General features: G+C 34.4%; 1 protein-coding gene across 1 annotated transcript in view; it reads left to right on the forward strand.

The window, feature by feature from the left end:
* The window catches only part of SESN3 (sestrin 3), a 66,627-nt gene that overhangs the window by 26,098 nt on the left and 17,499 nt on the right, over window positions 1-23,030 (forward strand). The window contains exons 2-6 of the mRNA XM_045557094.1: window positions 12,605-12,670; window positions 15,277-15,474; window positions 17,020-17,202; window positions 21,816-22,052; window positions 22,715-22,889. Coding sequence (XP_045413050.1) covers window positions 12,605-12,670; window positions 15,277-15,474; window positions 17,020-17,202; window positions 21,816-22,052; window positions 22,715-22,889 — 859 coding nt within the window. The remainder of the gene's footprint in view (window positions 1-12,604; window positions 12,671-15,276; window positions 15,475-17,019; window positions 17,203-21,815; window positions 22,053-22,714; window positions 22,890-23,030) is intronic.

Genomic DNA, 23,030 nt, shown 5'->3' on the forward strand with positions numbered 1-23,030 from the left:
ACAAATAAGAAATGAACAATTCCATAGAAGATCTATGACCTTATAATAAAGAGGAAAAAGTATTCATTGTTCTTAAGTGTTTCTTAGTACTATGTCTTAATATGAGTGTTAAATGTATCAATCTTTTTCCAAATGACTGAAAGAGTTTATAAGGATACAGAATTAAAAGGAAGAGAGACATGAGTGTATTGGAAACATGTATTTCAACCAGCAGTTCTCAAAGTATGTTCTACAGACCTCTGGCACCTTAGGACAAATTAAAGGATTGATATCATACTTTAATAATAGTCATTGTTTTCCTCACCACCCTGTACTCACAGTAAAGAAATGCCTGCTTCACTGAAGAATGTCCTTGATAAAACAGTAAAAATTATACATGTCATTAAATCTCAACCATTGAATGCTTATCTTTTGAATAATCTGTGTTTTGAAATGATGACTATGCATAATGCTCTTCTGCATACCAAACAGTGATGGTTGAGTCAAAGAAGAGCAGTCTTGTGATTGAGTTATGAGCTGGTCACTTTTGGGAAGGAGTTACTTTTTATCAAACACCAGTTTTGATAGTCATTCAAAGAATGATAGTCATTCACACTTGCATATTTTTCACACATTTTCACAAAAATGAATACAGTGAGCCTATTATATCAAGGAAAACAACTGACAAGATTTATTGCTGATGATAACATTTGAGCTTTCAGGAGAAAATAATTTTAGAACACTGGTATCTTGTACCATGAGCTTGACTGCTTCTCAATACTTAAAGACTTATGTGATCAGCGGTGATATAAACAAATTTCATTTTTAATACTGTATTAAATGTTTCAACATTTGGAAAACCTGCAAAGCTTCATGAACCAATATTTTCTAAATGACCAATGATTAACATTACAAAATCATGCATTGATAAAATGACCTATTCAAAGTCCAAGATAAACCAGTGGATTTTAATGTGGTAGTGTAGTAAGTTTATCCATATGCTTTCAGATTCCACAGTACAAAAAACTTTTGAAAGTCATCACTTGTCAAGTTTTAGGTTAGTGTCAAAGAATGTCCAAAATTATTTGAAAAAGCTATTAAAATACTTCTCTCTTTTCCGACTACCTATCTTTGTGAGGCCGGATTTACTCCTTGTGGTTCAATCACCACAACATATAGCAACAGATGGAATGCAGAAACAGATATGAGAATTCAATTCTCTATAATTAAGCCAGATATTTGCACAAACATAAAACAGTGGCACTCTTCTCAGTAATTTTTTCTTTGTTTTGGAAATTGTAGTTTCCAAAAATTCATCTGTCTTAACATGTAATGAGTATATTTTAATTTTTCAATAAATTAATAGATATTTTTTAAATTTCTCATATTTAATTTCTAATATGGTAATTATTGATAAATATAAACCACATAAACAGAAGCTCTTGGAATCAGTGATTTTTTTTTTAGACTTACAATCCCATAACTATTGTTTATTATAAAGGTGAACATTGATCCTTGTGGTGGGCTTACCAGTAGGATTTCTGGCAGCAAGCTCAGACACCAGGGCTTCCAAACTTTTTACATTCACAGTGACACAGGTCAGCTATGAGTAGAGTCCAGTCATCCTGGATGAGGATGTCTTTGATCTCCCTCTTGGAAGCCTCATCCACATATTTCTGGTAATAGGCCACTAGTGCTTTGGAGTTGGACTGACAGTGTAAATCTGAGCCTTGTGACCACCACCCTTCACACAGACATGAAGGTCCACGCCAGCAACCTGCTCCTTGCCCAGAAGCAAAGGAGTCAATAATTTTTGAGAATATAAAGAGGCCGTGATATCAAAAAGTTTGTGAACCATCTGCTTAAATGAGAAAAACAATTCATGTTTTTAATTCTGATTACAGTAGGTTTTTAAGTTTACCTGCATACATTAAAGCACAACTTTGTAGTCCTCTGTTTCTAGACTGGGGGACTGACAGAACTGAAGTGAGGTCCATGAGCAATTACTATACAGATCAGATCTATCATATTCCCGGCAAAAGTGAAAATACAACTTCTTTTAAAACTGAGAATGAAAACTTCTGTTCTTTTAAGCTTTATTAAAACTAAAGTTTATTAAATACTATCTTGGGTAGATTGAAAATAAATAAATTTTAAAAAATCCTGAAGATTAATATAATTCAATGTAAAATCAAACATACTGTAACTTTCCCAGTTGTGTTCCTGGGAGGTTGTGTAAAAGATACTTTCTCAATTTAAATGAGAGCATGAATTCTTGCTATTTTGACTACTCAATCTATAAAGAAACATTGGTTTCCAGATGGCTAAATCCTTATAATATGTTTTATAAATCTCTAGAAATCAAATGCACTTAATGTATTTTCCCTGATTCCTCTAAGCTGAGCAAGTGACTTGTATTTTGCTTATTGTTGTGTTTTGAAAGCCCTTAAACTATCCTGTTCCATTAGAATGACCTAAAATCTTTTGATTTCATTATAGTCAAGCTGGTAGATGCCGAATATGGAGGCTTGATTTAAAATTCTACTTTTCCCACATATAACAAGATAACTACATTCATAGCATTTTTTTTGTTTTTTTCTCAAAAAATACTAGTAACTCTCAAATATCTACTGAGTAATATTAGAATGTTATGTAACTTTGTTTCTAATGGGAATTTTACTTTCTAAAACTCCGAATTTTAATTTCTTTTAATCTAATTGGGACATAATTTTACTAGGTGAATCTTTATAAAATTGAGAGCAAGGTTTTATTATTATACAATACAGAAACTTTAAAAAAAATTGTTTGTGTAGAAGTGAAGCCCTTCTTAACACTTCTGTGGGACCAGATCTTATAATTAGTGGTAGAAAAGTATATTGTCTGTATGTTAATAGGGAAGCATTGAGTTAGATGGTTATTATGGACTTGTATTATCTCAGGTACAAAGACTTATAGTTCTTCCCTCATTTTCTTGGGCTTTGGCCCAAAGTTTTAATAGCATATTCAACAAGTATATTTTGTAGCTCTGCATCTCTATAGAAAGTGCTTAACACTTAAAGGCTTTTATAGGAGCCTTTGTTGCCCAAGATTAGTGTCACAGCATGCAATATTATTACTGATTTCTAAGAAAGCAGTACAAATTATGGGAAATTGTACATACCATTTGTTTTACCAACATAAGAAAATAAATGGGAATCCAGAAGGTACCTGCAAGGTAGTGAATTGATGTCCAGGACTGTGTTTAATTTATTAGTTTAATTTATTGGTTTTTCTAATAAGGATACAGTGAACATTAATTTCCTTAAGTCAATAGGATGTTCTTGTTCTGTTCAAGGAAGAGAAAAGGGATGGAATAGTACAGCGTTCTTGTGCTTCCTTAAAGTGGTCCTTTTGTTTTTAGAAGCTTGCTATTCCATAGCCAGTGTATAAATATAAAAACTTGCCTGCACTTTGAACAGGTTCACCATGTGTTCTAATGAGTAGATTTAAGGGATTTTGTTACTGACCAAGGGAAAGCTCATTTAGAATCTCACCTATACTGCAGTGCAAATTAAACTCATTAGCTGCCATTTGCTATATGGATATACATTTTTAATTCCTCATACATTTTAATTCTTTTAGTGCTGGGACGAGTTCCATTCATCTTTGAATACTTAACTGGTTCTCCTACAATGAGTACTAGTGCTGATTTCTGCTAGTAGTAGTAATAGTACTCAGGGCTACCATTTCCAGAGTACTCACTCTGGAAACTCACTAGGTGAGTTTGTCTAGTTTTAGGCTCATGGTTAGCAAAACAAGTAAAATTGACCTAATGGTTCTCAGCATATGGCACACCAAGATTTTTTTTTTTAATGAGAGTTGCTTAATCGTGATATCTCATATGATTTCTTAGAACTCATTTTTTTGAAAAGTGAAATAGAAAAAAAAAATACTCTTTTTCAAATGACCATTACATAAAATTTTCAAAAATAAGACCAGAAGTTTACCTCACACTGTATATCATTCTAAAGTTGAAGTACTCAAAGATAAACAAGGTACTTCCCAACCTGCAAGGAACTAATTGATTCAGTAGGGAGAGAGGAGATAAAGAAATTGCTGTAGTATAGTTGATAAATACGGTGCTTTTGAGTGGAAATGTTTTGAGAGTTCAAGTTAAAAACTGAAATTCATATGTATTGTTGAAGAAGGCTAAATTTCACACTTTTATTAACAATATCTTTGCAATGTTCCTCTAGTGGCTCTACCACGAGTGGGAGCTGTTGCAGGAAGGACTTGATAGCCTTGGTTTTAATAGCTCAGTTAAAAAGAATCCACTCCTGACATCTCTGGCCCTTCAAATCAGATGAGATTCCCTACTATGAAGGGGAATCTTGAGTGCTCTTTGGCGTGTCAGTGAATTTCTGACACACCCTGTAGTGTCTGTCTGACAGGGCCTGATGCTTAGTGGTTCCTTAAACCACTCCAGCTCCAAATAAGAGGAGAGAGTTTGGTGTGACTTGGAAGATTCTCACCCTTTGTGCCGTTGCCATTTTCTGCTTCCAGATCTTTTCTGACTAAAGGCCCTTGGATCTCAGTTAGTTGTTATGATATTATTAATATGAATGTCAATACATATCTTAATCTGGTATAGGAGAAGTCACAATTTTTTTCAATAGTCTTTTGTATATTTTTTCTAGGGATGGTGGGAACAGAACGTATGTTTGAGGTAGTAACTGACACTTAAGTTTACTGTAAAATTACCAATCCATTATAATTAATCTAATCTAAAACTTATTCTTTCCTCATTTAGGATTAGAGAAATTTTATAGCAGTTTTCCTGTGTTCTTTCCCATTTGCCCATCCCCTTTGTAATATATAATGTCTTCAATTTCCACAAACTAGTCATATTACTTGAAATTATCTGCCAAGGAATAAGAACATGACATTAGCATTATTTCGTAGCATAGAGCCACCTGTCCATCCTTGCTCTTTTTTGCAGTATTTCTGCAAAAGTGAAACATCCATAACAATAAAAGGAGGGTCAATAACTGAAATTTACTATTTGTGTTGACAACTACAGTTGGCCTTCTCACATTCACACCTAAAAATTTTGTTTGGGACATGTTTTTTATATTTAAAATATTTTGGCATTGTAGTCTATTAAAAAAAAGAATGTTGTGAAACTATTAAAGAAAATATCTTCTTAGTGTTGTCTTTAAAAATTGTGGAGTGAGTATACTCTGTGGAGTCAAATTTTGCTTTGCCAGAATATTTTATATGTTGAACATATTTTTTTAAAAAGATCTCTTAAGTGTCTTTATGTAAAATTAATTACACATTTTACTCTTAACATTCTTCTCTCCTACAGAAATAAATACATAAGCAGCTTTTACATTTTAATGGTAGAAATGCATGTTTTTTGCTTTTCTATTTTTAAATGAACTAAAGAAAAGTTAAAATTAAATTTAATAATTTATGTTAAAGCATTCAGTAGCTTAAAGTGCAGCAATTAATTTTCTTTGGAAGTCAGCCTTTTAAGGGCAAATAATTTGCTGATTATTCATAATTTTAAGAGTTCCTAACTTCCAAGTAGCTTAATTTTCTATTGGGATTAATTTATATAAAATGATCTAGTAAATTGCTTAGCTGTTAAGTGTTAAAAGAAGTAATTTTCTAACTATAACTCATCTTTATCCATTTAATGTTTTGTTTTCCAGCATTACTTAATAGGCATAATCTCAACTGATGAATTTCCAACATAACTTCTTTCAGCTATAACAAGATAGCTGAAAAAAAGAAACTTTCCTAATGGTAGCATTCTTAAGATCATAACCCTTCCGAAGTGGGAGGATCACTCAAGGTCAGGAGTTTGAGACCAGCCTGAGCAAGAGCAAGACTCTGTCTCTACTAAAAATAGAAAGAAATTAGTGGGACAACTAAAAATATATAGAAAAAATTAGCCAGGCATGGTGGCACATGCCTGTAGTCCCAGCTACTTGGGAGACTTAAGCAGAAGGATTGCTTAAGCCCAGGAGTTTGAGGTTCCTGTGAGTTAGGCTGATGCCACGGCACTCTAGCCCAGGCAATGGAGTGAAACTCTGTCTCCAAAAAAAAAAAAAAAAAGATCGTAACCCTTGTAAAATAATCTCTTATAGCACATAAAACTGACACATAGTATGAGTTCCTATTTTATAACTAGTTTTTTTCTTGATTTAAATTATAGGATTTTATGATAAAAAAATTTAAGCAAATTCTCACTACTATTTAAGATATCTGAAAACAGATCACAAAGTTACTACTGTTTAAAATTTCTTAAATATGTCTATACCCCTTTTTATTTTTTAACAGTGGAGGCAACATTTTAGAGAATTTTTTTCTTCTTTTTAGTTAGTGATTTCAAAATTGTCATCAAATTTAGACTCTGCAGAATGGTATCTTTCAACTTTTCTATTATTATAGTTAATTTGTTGGTTTTATTGGTTTTTCCAGTTTTAACATCCAAATCAATTTTTCATTTCTGTGAAGGTACTTTAATACATGTTTATTGTGCTTTGTTTATTCCTGAATTTGTAGCCATTTTATATCTTTGCATTATCCTGGGGGCATCATCCCAGTAGCTGAAAAACGTTAAGAAGGAAAACTCTACCATAGACCCTTTGGCAATGGATAGAAATATCCTAGATTTGCATTATCTGGCCTGGTACCCACTAGCCACATGTGGCTGTTAAACACTTGGCATGTGGCTAGTACAACTGAGGCTCTAAAATGTTAACTTTATTTAATGTTAATCAACTGAAACCTAAATAGGCATATGTGGCTAGTGGCTGCTGTCATGGACAGTACAGCTAAAGAAACTCCAGGATTTGTTTTTTGTTTTCACAGAAACTGAACAGGTTTATGATTTAAAGGCCATTGTGTAAGATTCACTAGATCTTCGACTAAATGATCAAACTCATTTAAGAAAAATAAAAATATTTTGTATTGTGCTTGGCATTTTTTACATTTTTATGTGTTATCTTTTCAAAGTTTCTTGACAAGGGAGAAAGCTATGGCCTAGAATTGACATTATTCTCAGCTGTGAGGAGAAAATATTTCTCAGCATGAGAGAAACCTTATGATGGAGAAGGGGCTGTGGAAAGGATGACTCAAAGATTTAGTTGGTAAAAGGCAATTATAGGATTTGGCAACTGTTTGAATGCAGGCTCCTAAGATAAAGAGTCAAACATAACTGTGAATCTGAGCCAGGGTTAATAGTGTGTGTGGTGATTTTATAACCTACAGAGGAAAGTGAGGAGGAACAGCTGGTTTGGGGTAGAAGATTAATTTTAAACATGTTGATTTTAAGGTGCTAATTATTGCATCCAGATGATGTCACAAAACATCCCAAAGCCAGACGGAAGGGCAGAGAAGAGCTAGCTCTTCATTAGATATAAAAGATTCAGGAGGCAGTTGCATGGCTTGCTCATTTTCCTATCACATGCCCTTTTTCCCCCTCACCCAATCCATTATCTTCCCCCTAATATGGTGACCATAACAAATTTCATTAGAATTTTGTGTAAAGAAGATGAAGCATGGAAGAGAACACCCACTTGAGAGAATGAATATTTATGAAAACAGAATTGCAAGGAACATCTAGGCAAAGCATAAAAGTAAATGACCAAAGAAGTTAGTGTATTGGGTGGTTCAGTGTTATGGAAGCTGAGCAAGGAGAGAATTGCACATAAAGGGTAGATGTGAATTCAGTAGGGAGGTAAGAAGGCTCCCCTGTGACCTGAAGACTGTGCTTACATAAAAGCAGAAAGGTGGTTCCCAGAGGCTGGGGGTAGGGGGAATGCGGAGTTGCTGTGCAGTGGGTATTAAGTTTCAGTTACACAAGATGAAAAGTCCTAGTGATCTGCTGTATTGTGCCTATAGTTAACAATGCTGTGTTGTACATTTAATTTGTTAGGAGGGTAGATCTCATGTTATGTGGATATTTTTACCACAATGAAAACAAAGGAAGGAGGAAAGGAAGGAGGGCGAGAGAGGGAGGGAAGGAAGGAGTATGCCCTTGATACTTTTCTGGAGACTATAATGTAAGCAGAAGTTGAGACAAGGATCTTTGGAACTGGCTGGGTTATTATTTTTTTTTTTTTCTTTTCCTTTCCTGATTTATCCCTATCTGGGTTTACTCTTGATTTGGTTGAAAGCATTTCTGCAATTACACTAAGATACTTGGTTCTGAGATTAAGTGTGACCATCAAACCAATAACTCTGCAGAGCAGTCATTTAACATTTCAAAAGGTATAAAAATGTCTGAAAATGTGATTTTAAAAAACAAAACCAAGTGAGGAGTCCTGAGCAGTCCAGCAGAACTCTTCTGCAATGGCAAATGGAAATGTCTGCACCATTTTATATGGTAGCCATGGCCACATGTTCTTATGGAGTACCTGAACGTGACTAGTGTGGCTGAGAAACCATGTTTTTAACTTTATTTAATTTTAATTAATTTAAATTTAGCTGTACATGTCTGATGGTTACCCCATTGGGCAACATAAGTCTAGAGAGTCCAGAAAAGTTAATCAGAGTATGAATTAAGTGGGAACTTGGTCCTTGAGCATTTTGGATTTGAAAGAAAAGCTGAGGAAAGGCATTACAATTTGGTCAGAGTTCCAGCTTATGTTTTTAAAATGAATCTTTTGGATTTAGTGCTGTCCTATTTCTTTTCTATTTGATCTTACTGACTTTAAAAACATACAGAGATATAAAGTGGATAGAAAAAAAATTTCATAGTAAAATGAGCTTATAGTAGAATTTATGAACTGCTCTGATCATTTTTTTTTTTTTTTTTTGAGACAGAGTCTCACTTTGTTGCCCAGGCTAGAGTGAGTGCCGTGGCATCAGCCTAGCTCACAGCAACCTCAAACTCCTGGGCTTTAAGTGATCCTACTGCCTCAGCCTCCCGAGTAGCTGGGACTACAGGCATGCGCCACCATGCCCGGCTAATTTTTTCTATATATATTTTAGTTGGACAGATAATTTATTTCTGTTTTTAGTAGAGACGGGTCTCGCTCAGGCTGGTCTTGAACTCCTGACCTCAAGCGATCCACCCGCCTCGGCCTCCCAGAGTGCTAGGATTACAGGCGTGAGCCACCGCGCCCGGCCTCTGATCATTTTTTAAATTATTTTTCACCTTCATATAAATATACAAAGCAGCCAACTGAGTAATAGAGTCCTCACCAGAAAAGATGTTCCTTATACAGAAGCAGGAACTGGGCTGATCATTTCAAAAGTGATGACATTTAAACAATATAGTTGAAGAAGCATACATGATAGTAAAACTTAAAAATTATGTTAGTTTTCCCTTATGTTCAGTATGTAAACTCATCTCTTAGGTCAGATTATATCATCTCTCTCCTGGACTGTTACCGTAACGTCCCAGCTGTTTTTTTTTTTTTTTCCCTCTCAAGCCCAGGGTCTATATCACCCGCAGAATTGTATTATTAAAAACACAGATCTGATACATCTCTGCTTAAGAATTTTGTACTACAAATAAGCATACAATAAAAAGTTTCAAACATGTCTTTGGATGCTGTTTTTCATTTTTGAAATTAGGAAGTTAAGGGACATTTTCTGAGCTGATGAAAATAAAATTGGTAAAACATTTTCATTAGCATATTGGCAGTAAACAAGAAGTGTAAAGATATTTGTAACCAAAAGCCCAGTAAATCCACTTCTGAGAATCTTCCTGAAGAAACTATCTTAAATACCATGAATATGTCTCAAATCTCTTTGTGTGAAGATGTTCATCGTAGCATTATTTATAACAGTGAAAACTGTACATAACTTAAATGTTCAACAATAGGGAAATGACTAAGTGGTAATTGCTAAAATGTTGTCTTCCCACATCATGTTGTGTATGCATCTGCTACAGTATGGAATGTATGGTATAGTTAGTTGCATGCATTTCTGCCAGTCTAATCCTTATTTGTGTCCCCACTGTGCCTAGCACATTGCAAATGCTTAATGAATGTTTGCTAAGTAAATGAACAAATCAAGGCTGACACAAGTGAAATTGAGTTTAAGTTGCTTCTCATAAATTGGCAAAATCTAAGAGGTGTTATATTCATTTAAATACAGTAGCTTCCATCTCCATTCATAATGAAAACGTGTTTCAAATTTAAACCTCTCCTGTCTCAGAAAATATTGTTGTAGATAAAATAACAATATCAAATATTTAAAGGTAAATTCAGTTGTGAAATATATCAAATTGTGACTTTTATAAATAAATCATATTAGTAATAAATCATTCTGTATCTCCTGGTACAATTTTTTTCTTAATCCTCCTCCTTGGATTGAAAGCCTGGTATATTTTAATGTAAAAGATTTTATGTTTTTTCCTCCCCTTTGTTTTCTCTAAATTTTATGTATTTTTATTATTTTAAAATCTCCACTTATCTGCCCATTATATTTTTCTCCTCAGGCCTATGATTTTCCCTCATAATCAGTTTCTCTAGCTGCTTTGTTTATTTGAAATGATCAATTGTCCAAAAAATTGCTTTTCACATACTAGTTTATTCAGATATATAGAAAATGTTTGAAATTTTGTTTTCTGCAACTTACAGAAGCCAGCAAAGGGAAGAAATCAGTTATTTACTTTTATTTTTCTGGATAAATCTTGATTATGGTTGATGTAGGCAAGAAATGCCAATATTAGAATTCTGAATTAATCCTTTTAACATGCAGTCCCCTAGTGTGTTTGACCAGTATTGAGACCTATTTGTCATCACCTTATAAACATAACCTAGATCCCTCGTTATTTCCAAAACTTTACCAGTTTAAGGTTATCATTATTTAATATATTTATTTCAATAGAACCCTGAAAATTGATGAAGACTTGTGTGTTAAGCTCGTGAGGGCAGGGATGATACCTGTTTTCTTCACCTTGCATTCTCAAAGTCTGTCACAGTATCTGATTAGGCTCTCAAGAAATCATTGTTGGATGCCTGACTGCCTCCTTTTGCCATGTTGTTTTGTAACAGTAAAGGACTTTGCAAAGTTTACAAAGTAAAAGTTTTAGGGGATTTAAGTAACTACTTTGTACTGTAGGCTTTTTGATATTAAGGAACAAGGAAGACTGAGGTTACCTACTAATGGAGGGAGGAGCAGGGGAGGAGGAGAGAGGGGGGAAAGAGTTTTCCTCTCAGAAGCGGGTATCTGTTGATACCTACCTGGTGCTTCTTCCTTGTTTCCTCTTTGCCTCTACTTATGAGTGATATTTTGTTTCTCTTCTCTGTCAGATTGTCTTACTTTCCTATAAGTCTAGTACATAGTCCTGAGAGAATCTTACTGGTCCAGCTAGTTACCCTCAACTCTGTTTGGGCATAACTTGTACATCAAGGCACCCATGGGCTCCAAATTATCTTCTATTTTGACTAGTTGGAATCTTGGTCTAGTTAGCTGTGGCCAGGAGACAGAGTCATATGAAATAGATATTGCTATCCTCAAATAAGAAACCAGCTAGAATTCTTTTCTTGGCTTAGAAGTTTCCTCAGGAGGATTTGATGGCACCTAAAGCTTAACAAACTCTTTTCCAATAGATATGTGTTCCCATGTTCTTTAATTTTCTCAGTCTGTATAACCTTTATAAACCATGACATAGTCCATAATTTTATGTTATGGCTTTGTAGGGCTTTTCTTTCTTCAGAAATTTAGAATATTACTTTTATTATATAAAATTAAGTGGCCATTTATCCCATCTCTTCTGGCTAAGAAAGAGTTCAAAGCAGGAGAGCCTCCTTCGATATCTCTGCTCCTAAACATAGCTATGGAGAAGAAAGGAAGCTAATCCCTGATTGGAATTTTTGTGGCTTGTATCACACTTAAATGAGGACACTGAAATATTTTGCAAGCGAACTGTTTGGGGAATGGACACGCTTGAAGCTCTGACTCAGGGTGGGGGGTGCGGAGGCATGGGCAATATACATAACCTAAACTTTTGTACCCCCATAATAAGTTGAAATAAAAAAAATTTAATGAAAAATTTCAAAACTTAACAAAATACAGCATTCAGATATACCATTTGTGGTCTACCAGTTGTTAACACTAACAGGATAGCAAGTGGAACAATTAGAATTACTGTATTCTTCATTTCTTAAACTAACCTCTATTTCTCCAATTTTTACATTTTTCTTAAAGTTTCAGAACTTGATCTTAGATATGTTTATTGCTATTTTATTTAGAAAAAAGCCTACAGGCCAGGTAATTGCTTTGGAGAGTTGTCTGTAATCCTCTTTGAATTTAACCTTTCCTTTAGCTTTCAAATTGAAACGGTGGTAATATACTATTAGATATATTTATTACAGAGATTAATGGTTTTCAGTCATGTCAACTATAGGCTAAAGATGTATGGTGATACAGAATATGAACTCAGGGAAATGACATTTTGAGGCACCTGTGGTGCACCTAGCACTATGGTAGACGTTTGACCCATTGTCTCATCCATACGATGCACTTACGCGTTTTCTTTGGTCTGAGACCCAACATTTACTCTGGTTTCACACAATTCTATTTATTTATTTATTTTAGTACATTAGCAATAAATGTATACAAATTTAACTTTTCTTAGAAAGTCATTAATACATAAAACATTTTCTTTTAAAAATAGGATAAAAGAATCAGAGTAGCTCAACCCTTGACAAGAGGACCAAGTGCCTTTATTCCAGAGAAGGAAGTAAGTTCATCTGTCTTAAAATATATAAAGTATGATTTTAAAAAATTACTTAATTGTATCAAATAATATCTCCATTTCTAATATAGAAGTAAAAAATGTATTTTGCTCTTGGGTTTCTTATTCACATGTCAGAAAATCATGGAGATAATTTCTTTTCAGCTTCACTTAGAAGTTTGAGTGTATAATAATCTGTCTTCTTATTTTAAAGTTAGATAGTACTACAAGGTTAGAAAATATAAGTTTAATCATATTTGATTTCATATATAGCTTTTCTGAACAAAGTGGCTAAGAGTAATAAAATTTAATATTAACCTGAAGATTTTAAATTTTAAAATGGCCACGGTTTCATGGTGATTATAGGTTACATAAATGTTAAGAAAAGATATTTTGAAATGAAAAAGTAAGTGTCCCAACTAAACTGATCAGATAAAACATGATATTACATAAGTAGTAGTTACTCTTTTCATTTGGTTCTAAGTTTTTGATTGGACAGGATGTCACAGAATCTCCAATACAATTATACACCTTTTGTGAGGATGAGGAGTCAAGATGGTAAATGCCAAGAAAGAGAGGTTATAAAATGACACAAAGGAGATTATAATCAATACAAGGTTTGTACCTGTTTTGTGGGTATACATCTCTTTGAAGGATCACAGCAGTTTGTAGGACCTTAGATTCCTAGATGCCTCTCAGAAATATCTGGGCTAAGAAAAGTTTAAGAACCACTAATTGAGTTTTTCTCTACTTCAAGGAGTTATTAGCTCATATTATATACAGTTTACTATGTACTAATTCACTATTTACTACAAAAATATCATTTATCTTACAGTAGCAGGATTATTCCCATAGTGTTCTAAAATTAGTTAACAAGTATTTATAGATCATCTATTTTGTGCCAGGCATTGTCTTAAAAGAAGGGACTAGTAGAATTAGAATAATACCAGATCATTGCCAGAGTCAGCAGTTGTTTTTATATTCATATCACTTTTTTAGTGACCTTACCATTTAAGTGAAAATCCAAGACGCAGTAACATTTCAGGAGCTCAGTGGCAATAGCTTTCTGGGTGATAACCATGCACTAGAGAATCTGCTGTGTGTATGCCTCTTTCCTTCATATAGCTTGGGGCTGCTCTTAATTGCCTAGTATTTATAAAGACTTTCTGAAGCACAGTCATTTTCACGGTATATATTTGAAGATAATCTGGTTTTCAGAATCTGTTGCATCATATGAATCTATTAATGTATCCTAGGCATCCAGTTAGACACAAGAAACTTCTGCTAGGGAAAGCACAACAAAAATAACAAATATTCTGTCCCTAATTATATGTGGTTCATCTGGATCCTATTATATTTTTAACTATCATCTTCGTCCCTGTAGTTGATGACATGGGGGAAAATGGGCAAATGAAAGTATACTTGACTCTATAATGAGTTACACCATTATAATTAACATTTCCTCACAATTTACACTTCTCAAACATATTTTCTTTGGGATTAAACTTGCCTAAATCAGTAGTGCCTTTGTAAAATGTGTACTTATTTTTCAGAAAAGACTATGAAGTGAGCTCTGAAGAGTAAACAGAGTTTCTTAATAGCACTGTGGATCTTTGGAAAGACCATTAGTCTGGACTTTAGGAGATGTGGATTCTAGATTAGGCTCTGCTATTAATAAGGTGCATGAGCTTGAATTTAATTTTGAATCTATTTCTTTATCTCTAAAATAAAAAAAAGTATTCTTCTTAAGTCTAGAACTCTAATTCTAAAATACAGATAAATAATGGACCAGTCCTAGAATTATGCATTTCATGTCCATTAATACCCGCAGAGCTGGGTCTTTCTAGAAGGTGCTAATAAGCTCTTAACACCTTCAGAGCCAGTTCTTGGTGTGATGCCCAAACTATCATTGTGTATAAAAGCTATATTTAAATAATCTATTTTTGAAAAAGCTCTTTTGATTTCCTAGGATGGAAGATGTCCATTTTAATAACTTTCCTTGTTTTTAGTAATTAATATGATAGGCTCAAAATAGAAATGACTGTCTTCTACTGTCCTTATTAATTTTTCAATTAACACTTTCCCACAAATTATCATATGTCCCTGCGTCCCTAAAAAGACTTCAGAAAGCTTTTTTTTATGTTGAATAACAAAAGCAAACAAAAGATCAGAATGAAAATATTTGTCTAAAAATGATGTGGTCAATTATCTTCATAGGCTGATGAGCTGAAATTGTAAATGTATGTAATCAAACGCTGCTGCTTTCGCCTCACCACAAATTGGTGTGAAAATGGTCAGGCAAGTGGGCCCTGAAAGATCTGCCTAATGTGCCTGGAAACACAGATGGAAGCTTCTTTTCTTCAATTTCATAGCTGTGTGTATAATGTTTGATAATTTAACATTTGTTGTTTAATAAATTGTGGTACCAGAGCCAAAAACGAATGGTGCTTTCTTTTTTTTTATTTCTGTTCCTAGTATGAGCAACTGCATAATTTCAGTGTCTGTTAATATCAAATGAATATTCATTTGCTTCAATAGTGGCATGATTTATGTAAACCAAGGGTATATTTATGTTTCAATAGTTATTTTGTTTTGTGTTTCTTGGTTATAAGGTTGTCCAAGCAAACACAGTGGATGAACGTACTAACTTTCTTGTGGAAGAATATTCTACATCTGGTCGTCTGGACAACATCACACAGGTCATGAGTTTGCACACTCAGTACCTGGAGTCTTTCTTGCGGAGCCAGTTTTACATGTTGCGCATGGACGGTCCCCTTCCTTTACCATATAGGCACTACATTGCAATAATGGTAGGTGCTTAACTTCCTATTTTTTCCTATTTTCAGATAACATCTTCCCCACTTATTCTCTCTCCCTTCTAAAATCAGAGTGTGTGTGTGTGTGTATGTGTGTGTAAAGCAACATGTAATTTTATAGACATAAGAATTGAAGAAACCGGTAGCCTTTTGGGTACCAAGTCCCTTGGGTACATTTGGAATGCTTTAAACCACTTAATGCACTGAATGTTTCTCACTGAATTTTTAGTAAAAATTTTATGATTAAAGATGCTTGTAGGGTCCAAAATAATATCCGACCAATTTTGGTTTTGCTCTTGATGTCTTGTTTTTATTATTAATAAAAACATAAGTCATTTGTGACATTACTTTAGTCATTTTATACATGAAGGATATTACTAATTTGGTGAAATAAGAGGAAAGTATCAATCATCAGTAATGCAGAATCTGGATAAGAGAAGAATTCTTAAATGAATTTTAACACTTCTAAGTATAGTTCTTGTTACAAACTGGTTAACTAGTTATTATAATATTATTGGCAGGTGGTAGGGGTTAGGGAGGAGAATTATAAATTGGGATGATAGGCAGCAGGATAGAGAGGGATAGAAAGAAGGATAGAAAGAAAGCGCCACGGTTGACTGTTAATGGAGAAGAAAAACAAAAACACGAGGCAAGTGCTATATGTATCTAGAGAGGTTAAGGGAACAGCTGGGCTGACAGCTAGCAGAGCCAGCCAAGAGTTAGCAGATTAGGTTTTACCACATTTGCTTTGATTATCTTTTTAATATTCTCACTGAAGTTTCACACAACAATAACAAAAAGCAGCATTCTGTGTTTTATTGAATGAGGAACTTGACTAAGACTATAATTTTAGCTTATGGTTTTGATGACAGTAAGGCTGAGAGCAGACTTTGAATGCTCACAAGCTAAGAGAGAAACAAGACGTAGAGAACAAAAACAATAAAACAATACTATTTTGCTGAGAACAGCCCTGAGGAAAAGAGAGGTCAAAAGCCTGCTTTGCATGGATTTATGAAATTGTCAGCATGAAGGCTGATTCTGACTGCATAGGAAGGAAAGGATCAGTGAGCTTCAGTGTCAGTTGAGTAGGATGATGTACACAAATGTGATTGAAATCAGTTATCTTAAAGGATGTAAGAGAAGTACCCAAATTAGCATGAATTCTGAATTGTTAAGGTATAAGTTAATGAAATCTTATTATGTTTTAAATAGGATACAGTAGAAAAATTTACCATAGTGAAATGGACATGTATTTCCTTAACTGGAAAGTGGGCTCTTGCTTAATCTATACACCAACATCTAGATGAGGAAGTAATTGGCTTTAGGTGACAATTATTTGCTTGTACAAGTATTGGCCTCATGTATTGATTCGAGAATCTATTGCAGTATTATGATAGATATTTTAGAAGGAGGATTCTATAAGAAAAGAGTTACTGGCCATAAAAATTATCAACTCCACCTGAATTATTTGTTTAGAAATAGTGGAATGAGACTTTCCCATGATTGTTTTATCAACGAATTCTTTTCTTTGTGCTTTAGGCTGCAGCCAGACATCGCTGTTCTTATTTAATAAACATGCATGTGGATGAATTTTTGAAGACTGGAGGTATTCCTGAGTGGTTGAATGGTTTGGAATATGTGCCACAAAGACTGAAAAATCTTAATGAAATAAATAAGCTGCTAGCACATCGACCCTGGCTGATCACGAAAGAGCACATTCAGGTACTGAGCATTTCTTTGAAATATAAAGGACTTTGCTTAGGACTTAATTTTAAACACTTGCATATTAAAAACTTGAAAAATAAAAACTATTATGTTAATATGTGTAGAAAAGATAAATGTAGAAAGTCAGTGGGTTTAATATGTGTACAAACAAATACTTCTCCTGTTTAAGTAATCATTAATTAGCTTATACAAGTACTTTGGTCAATGGCTATCAGAAAAGTTGGCTTCTCTTTTTAAGCAGTAGGTAAAACAAAGAAAATAACACTAACATGGTAGGATGCCTGCATTTTAGTCTCTACTCTGTTACAAGTTTGTGCCCTTTATAGTAAATTAACTTCTATGGGCCTCAGCTCCACGTCAGCTCTGCCCTCTGTGGAATGAGAGGGCTAGATTAATGAGTTCTAAACTCCTTTCTAATATCATAATTCGAAGATTCCCAAAAAATGATTTTGCCAGCTGGTGTGTGAATGCCAAATGCCTTTAGAAACTAGAGCTTAGATGAGAAATAGAGTTGTGATTAACTTTTAGAGTATTTGTATTTCAAAAGGAGCTTCTATCAAAGGCCTATAGGATGAGATTGTTATATAGTATGCTTAGCACTATGCTTGGCACATAGTAACTATTCAATAAATAGGAGCTATCATCTAAATTATTATCAGTAGGATCCTTTGTTATTTAAAATCTCTGTTTCTGATGCACAGAAATGTCCTTGTTTTTTTGATCCTTTTATTAGACTACATTTTTGTTCGTTATTTGTCCATCTAACCAAATGTAGCTTTTGTCAATAATCTGTATACTCTCAGATTTTGATGATCTATCTGGAAATTTGTGAAGTACAATGCTGTCCTAAAGTTTATGTTCTGATTTGATAATATGTTAGTTAGGTAAAGGAGTTAATCATTATTTTTATGTTATGTCTTAATTACTTTGTGCCAGATACTTTGGTGGGTAAAGATGAAGACCCTAACCCTTGGATGTGCTTGGAGTCTAGGGGAGGAGATGCAGGGGGTAATGATAATAATCACAGCACAGTAGTGTATGCAGGTATGAATAAAGAGAATGGATCAGAAGGTTTGTTGAAAGAGGTGACATTTGAGCTTGGTCTTGATGAATAAGTGGGAGTTTTCAAGTAGAGGAGCACATTTACAGAAAGAATAGGGCATGTAATGTTATATATTGGAAGAATAGCTAATAGCTTCAGGTTATTGAAGTGGAGGAATGTTTGTATGAGGTGGGGGATGGGAAATGGGAAGAAGTGGAAATGGGAAGAATCATATTGAATGAGCCAATCAATACTGTATTAAAGAATTTATTGGCCAGGTGTGGTGGCTCATGCCTGTAATCCCAGCATTCTGGAAGGCTGAGGTGAGAGGATTGTTTAAGGCCAGGAGTTCAAGACCAGCCTAAGCAAGAGCAATAATCCATCTCTACGCACTCTTAACCTTTTAAATTTCCATATTTGTGTATTTTATATTAGTATTCTAGTACATTTATATAACTATTCTATATAAAATGTATTTTATAAGTATATATTAATTTATAAATAAATATAGATAATATCACGGTTTGGTCCCCCTGTTGTTACTGTTGGAAGTATATATGATCAAAAGAGCTTGGAGATGAATATGCTAGAGAATCAAGAATCATTAAAGGCTTTTGTGCCAAGTTGTAATATAAACATATTTGGTGATGGAGAAGATAAATTACAGATTGTGCAGACTAGAAGCAGGGAGACCAGGCATAGTACTGCACCTGAGAGATGATTTTTTCAAAAAAAATATGGGGAGATAAAGAAGAGAAGTGAGATTGTAGTACTTACAGTGCGTGAGAATAAGCAGGACTCAGTGACTGGCAGGATGGGAGGATGGAGAAAGGGGGTGGAACAGGAGAATGACTGAAGTTTCCTTCTTCATGGTATAAGCATACACATGCTGCCAACAGATTATGACATCCACAAAGTGATGTCCCGTTGCTGAAGGAAATACAGGTCTGTAACTCAAGACAGGGGTGGAGTGGGGAGAGAAATAAAATTGGATAGTTATTTACAGATAAGCAAAGGTCGAGTTGAAGGAATGAATGTTTTATCCAGGGAGATATTGTACAAGGAAAAAAGATAATGGATAGAATACAGTAATAGCAAAAGATACATCTCAGAGTAGAAAATGTACTTTTCTGCCAACCCTTTGAAAAGTCAAAGGAGATTAACATCAAGAAGGGAGGAAGCAAACAATGTAAATTCTGCAGAGATCAAATAGGATAAGGAATATGTGACCTTAGTGAATGTAGCTTCAGGAGTTTATCTGAAAAAGAAACCAGATCATAATGAATAAAAAAAAAAGTAGATATGAATGAAAAGTGAGAAATTAGAGATGATGAGTGTTGTCTGTCGTTTCAGGTTTAATGATAACCGTGCAAAGATTGGCAAAGGCATTATAAATTCTAACAAACCTTCTGGAAATCTCTCTGGCAGTATTATCAAACGTCATAAAAATATTAATACTCTTTGTCCTAAAAATCCTCTTAGGAAGTGTTTCTAAAATATGAACAAAGCTATAGCACGAAGATGCTATTGATAGTAGCAAATAAACAAAAAAAATTAGACGTATGTATGTCTAACAGTATGGGAAGGGAAAAGTAGTTACGTACATCCATTGATACACAATAAAGGCCTATGCTTAAAAATTAGTATGACAGTGTAGCCTCATGAAAAATGAACCTGTCAAAATGTCAAATTTGAAAGGCAGAAAACTAGATGTATATGATTATAACTGTATAATAATGCTTATAAAAATAAAAGAAGATATGTAAAAGTTATATTAGGGTGGTAGAATTTGACTTTTTTTCCCTTTCTTTTCCCTGGGCTTTTGGTAATAAATTATATATGTGTGTGTATGTATAATAGTTAAATAACGGAAAGTAAAGCAAAAGAAAGCAGGGTTTTTTTTTTGTTTGTTTTGTTTTACCCTTTAAGTAGGTCAAATGAAAGTTTTAGATTTAGGGGGAGGAGAAGGAGAGGGATGAGATCCTTGCCTACCCCAAACCCACCTCCACACCTGAAAGAGAAAGAGAGAGAGAGAGAATACTGATAGGAAAGAACCCCTGATGGATTAATTGGTGGAATTCACTCTTGGAGAAAGTGGGTGGAAGAATTACTGATTTTAATGGCTTCATTTGTGATTCTATCATTTCAGCTGGAAGATCAGATAAAATAGCATATGAAAAAGAGCTTTGACATTTTAAAAATTCTTATTTAAATGTGAGGCACTATTCTATGGTTTTGTCATCTGCTGTAGGGTTTTTCTCCCTCAGAAGGTATAAAAAAGATATTGAAAAGTTAATTTGCTGAATTGGATTTTTATGTGATTTTTGTTAGGCAAAGTTTCCCTAAAACCTTAAAATTAATGATTTTGCTAGATAATCTTTAAAATCCCTTCAAATGTTCTGTGATTCTCTGAAAGTATCTCATTAAAATAACATACAAATAATATATACAATAATATATAAAAGTGCTTTGGAAGCAGATCTATTATATAATAAGGGACTTAGAAGCTACAACATAATTATATTGTTAGGTGTGATAGCTTTACTAGAGTACTGTTTGACCAAAGCCATATTTTTAATATTAATATATGAAACATTTTTAGAAGAGAGTTTTAAGCTTTATTACTATAAATGTGTTACAGACCAACCAGGTTGTATTTGCCCACTGCACAGAGAAGAGCCAATACACTGAGACGGTGGAAGTTGCAGTGGGAAAAGGTGCATATTGCATAGCGCCAAGTGAGGAGACTGGAGGAGTTTCTCAAATCTGTATCCCTGAGCATTTGGGAGAAAGGGTTTTTAAAGATAGTTTGGCAGGCAAAGGGCTAGGCAATTGGAGCTGCTAAGTGGCTGAGTTCAGGGTGGAACCATAGGGGTGTAGAAATTGTCTTCATGTGTTGAGTCAGTTTCAGTCCCCACTCTTAGGGAATAAATCTCACTGCAGAATTGTATTGTAGTTAAAGGATCCATTCACTGACCACTGTTCTCCTCATCCCAGGGACTAATGTGGCCAAGCAGTTTTGCAAAGAAAAACTAACTGTTTGCAGGTCGATGGGAAAAACCTGAAGGACTTCCAATTTTTGAGAAATCATCCCAGCGGGCTACCTTCTGGTATGGAGGATGCCTGGTCTCCCATACTGTTATTTATTCTGTTACAAATTTGTCCCCAGCTCCCAAAAGGGAGTCTTCAGTAGTATGTAGGGACACTCAGTCTACTGGATTGGACCCAAGTCAAACTTTCCATTTACTTGACCTGATAGGAAGCCCAAAATGTCAGAGAGAAAACATTCCAGTAGGTGCAAGTGCAGCCAATACAGTGAGATAGCCCAAGTTTCAGCAGACAAACAGTTAAATATTGCAGAGTGCCAGGCGAGGAGATGGATCTCCCCTGCTGCAACCCCTGCTGTCTCGCTGTATTGGCTCTTCTCTGTGCAGTGGGCAATACAACTCAGTTGGACTGTAACAAATGGATATATGAAATTTGGTAGATTTTTGCATGCTGTTAATTAAAATTTCTTTGAAGCATTCTGTGGTTTTCATATATGCTCTGATTTGCTTTCTCATTCCAGAAACTTGTCAAAACTGGAGAAAACAATTGGTCTCTGCCTGAACTGGTACATGCTGTGGTCCTACTGGCACATTATCATGCTTTGGCAAGCTTTGTTTTTGGTAGTGGTATCAATCCAGAGAGAGATCCGGAAATCTCCAATGGATTCAGGCTAATATCAGTCAACAATTTCTGCGTTTGTGATCTTGCAAATGATAACAGCATAGAGAATGCATCCCTTACAGGCGGCAACTATGGGGTTAGTTTCCCTAACTCTTCTTTACTATTTTTGCTTTAAACTTCTTAATGTTAAAAATACCTAGAGAGAATTTATTCTCTGATTAGACAGGATATTATATACTTGAAGTATTTTTGCGTAATTTTTATTACTGTAAAAATTTAACCAGTACTTAAAGTTCTGATTTGTCTTAAAGAGGCTTTTAAAGCAAATATATATCATTACAAATTATAAAGACTAAACAATGATGCATTCTAGTAAACACACGCTTTTAATGTCATACCCTTTGCACAGCAGGTCGCAGAACAATGTGCCTATGTCTATAAGACACTGGGACAACCAATGGAAAACATATATTAAGAGAGCAGAAGGTAGAAAATTTGAGGCTGCCTCATTTTTAATAATCTATAATATAATTTAATATATACCAAATGCTAGAATTCTAGGTTAAATACATATATATACTTATAAACTTTTTATAATCATAACTGAAGCAAAAATACCATACTTCTGAAAATGTTTGACTATGTCATATGATTCTCTCTGGAGTTAGTGAAAAGCCCGCTTAGGAACTTAATAACTGTGCCTGTGCCACTGTCCATAAGTGACACTGGGAGATGGAGACATTTACTAGAACAATTTTTAATATTAATAGCACCCAACATTATCTTATCTTGTTCCAGATTGTGGATTCTCTAAGTGAGCTAGAGGCCTTAATGGAAAGGATGAAAAGGCTTCAAGAAGAAAGGGATGATGATGAAGCATCTCAGGAAGAAATGACCACTCGTTTTGAGAAGGAGAAGAAAGAAAGTCTTTTTGTGGTCTCTGGAGATACTTTTCATTCATTTCCTCATTCAGGTGCTTTTGTTCACTTCTTTGCCTTACAGTGTTCTTAGAACCCCAACAGAACAACCTTCAGTATTTTCCATATGGATATGTAAAAATGATTCTACTACCATCTTCTTTTTATTGAGTTTTCTTCGTCTACCATCCCCTAAT

This window comes from Lemur catta, chromosome 7 (assembly GCF_020740605.2).
Source record: "Lemur catta isolate mLemCat1 chromosome 7, mLemCat1.pri, whole genome shotgun sequence".
Classification (NCBI taxonomy): Eukaryota; Metazoa; Chordata; class Mammalia; order Primates; family Lemuridae; genus Lemur; species Lemur catta.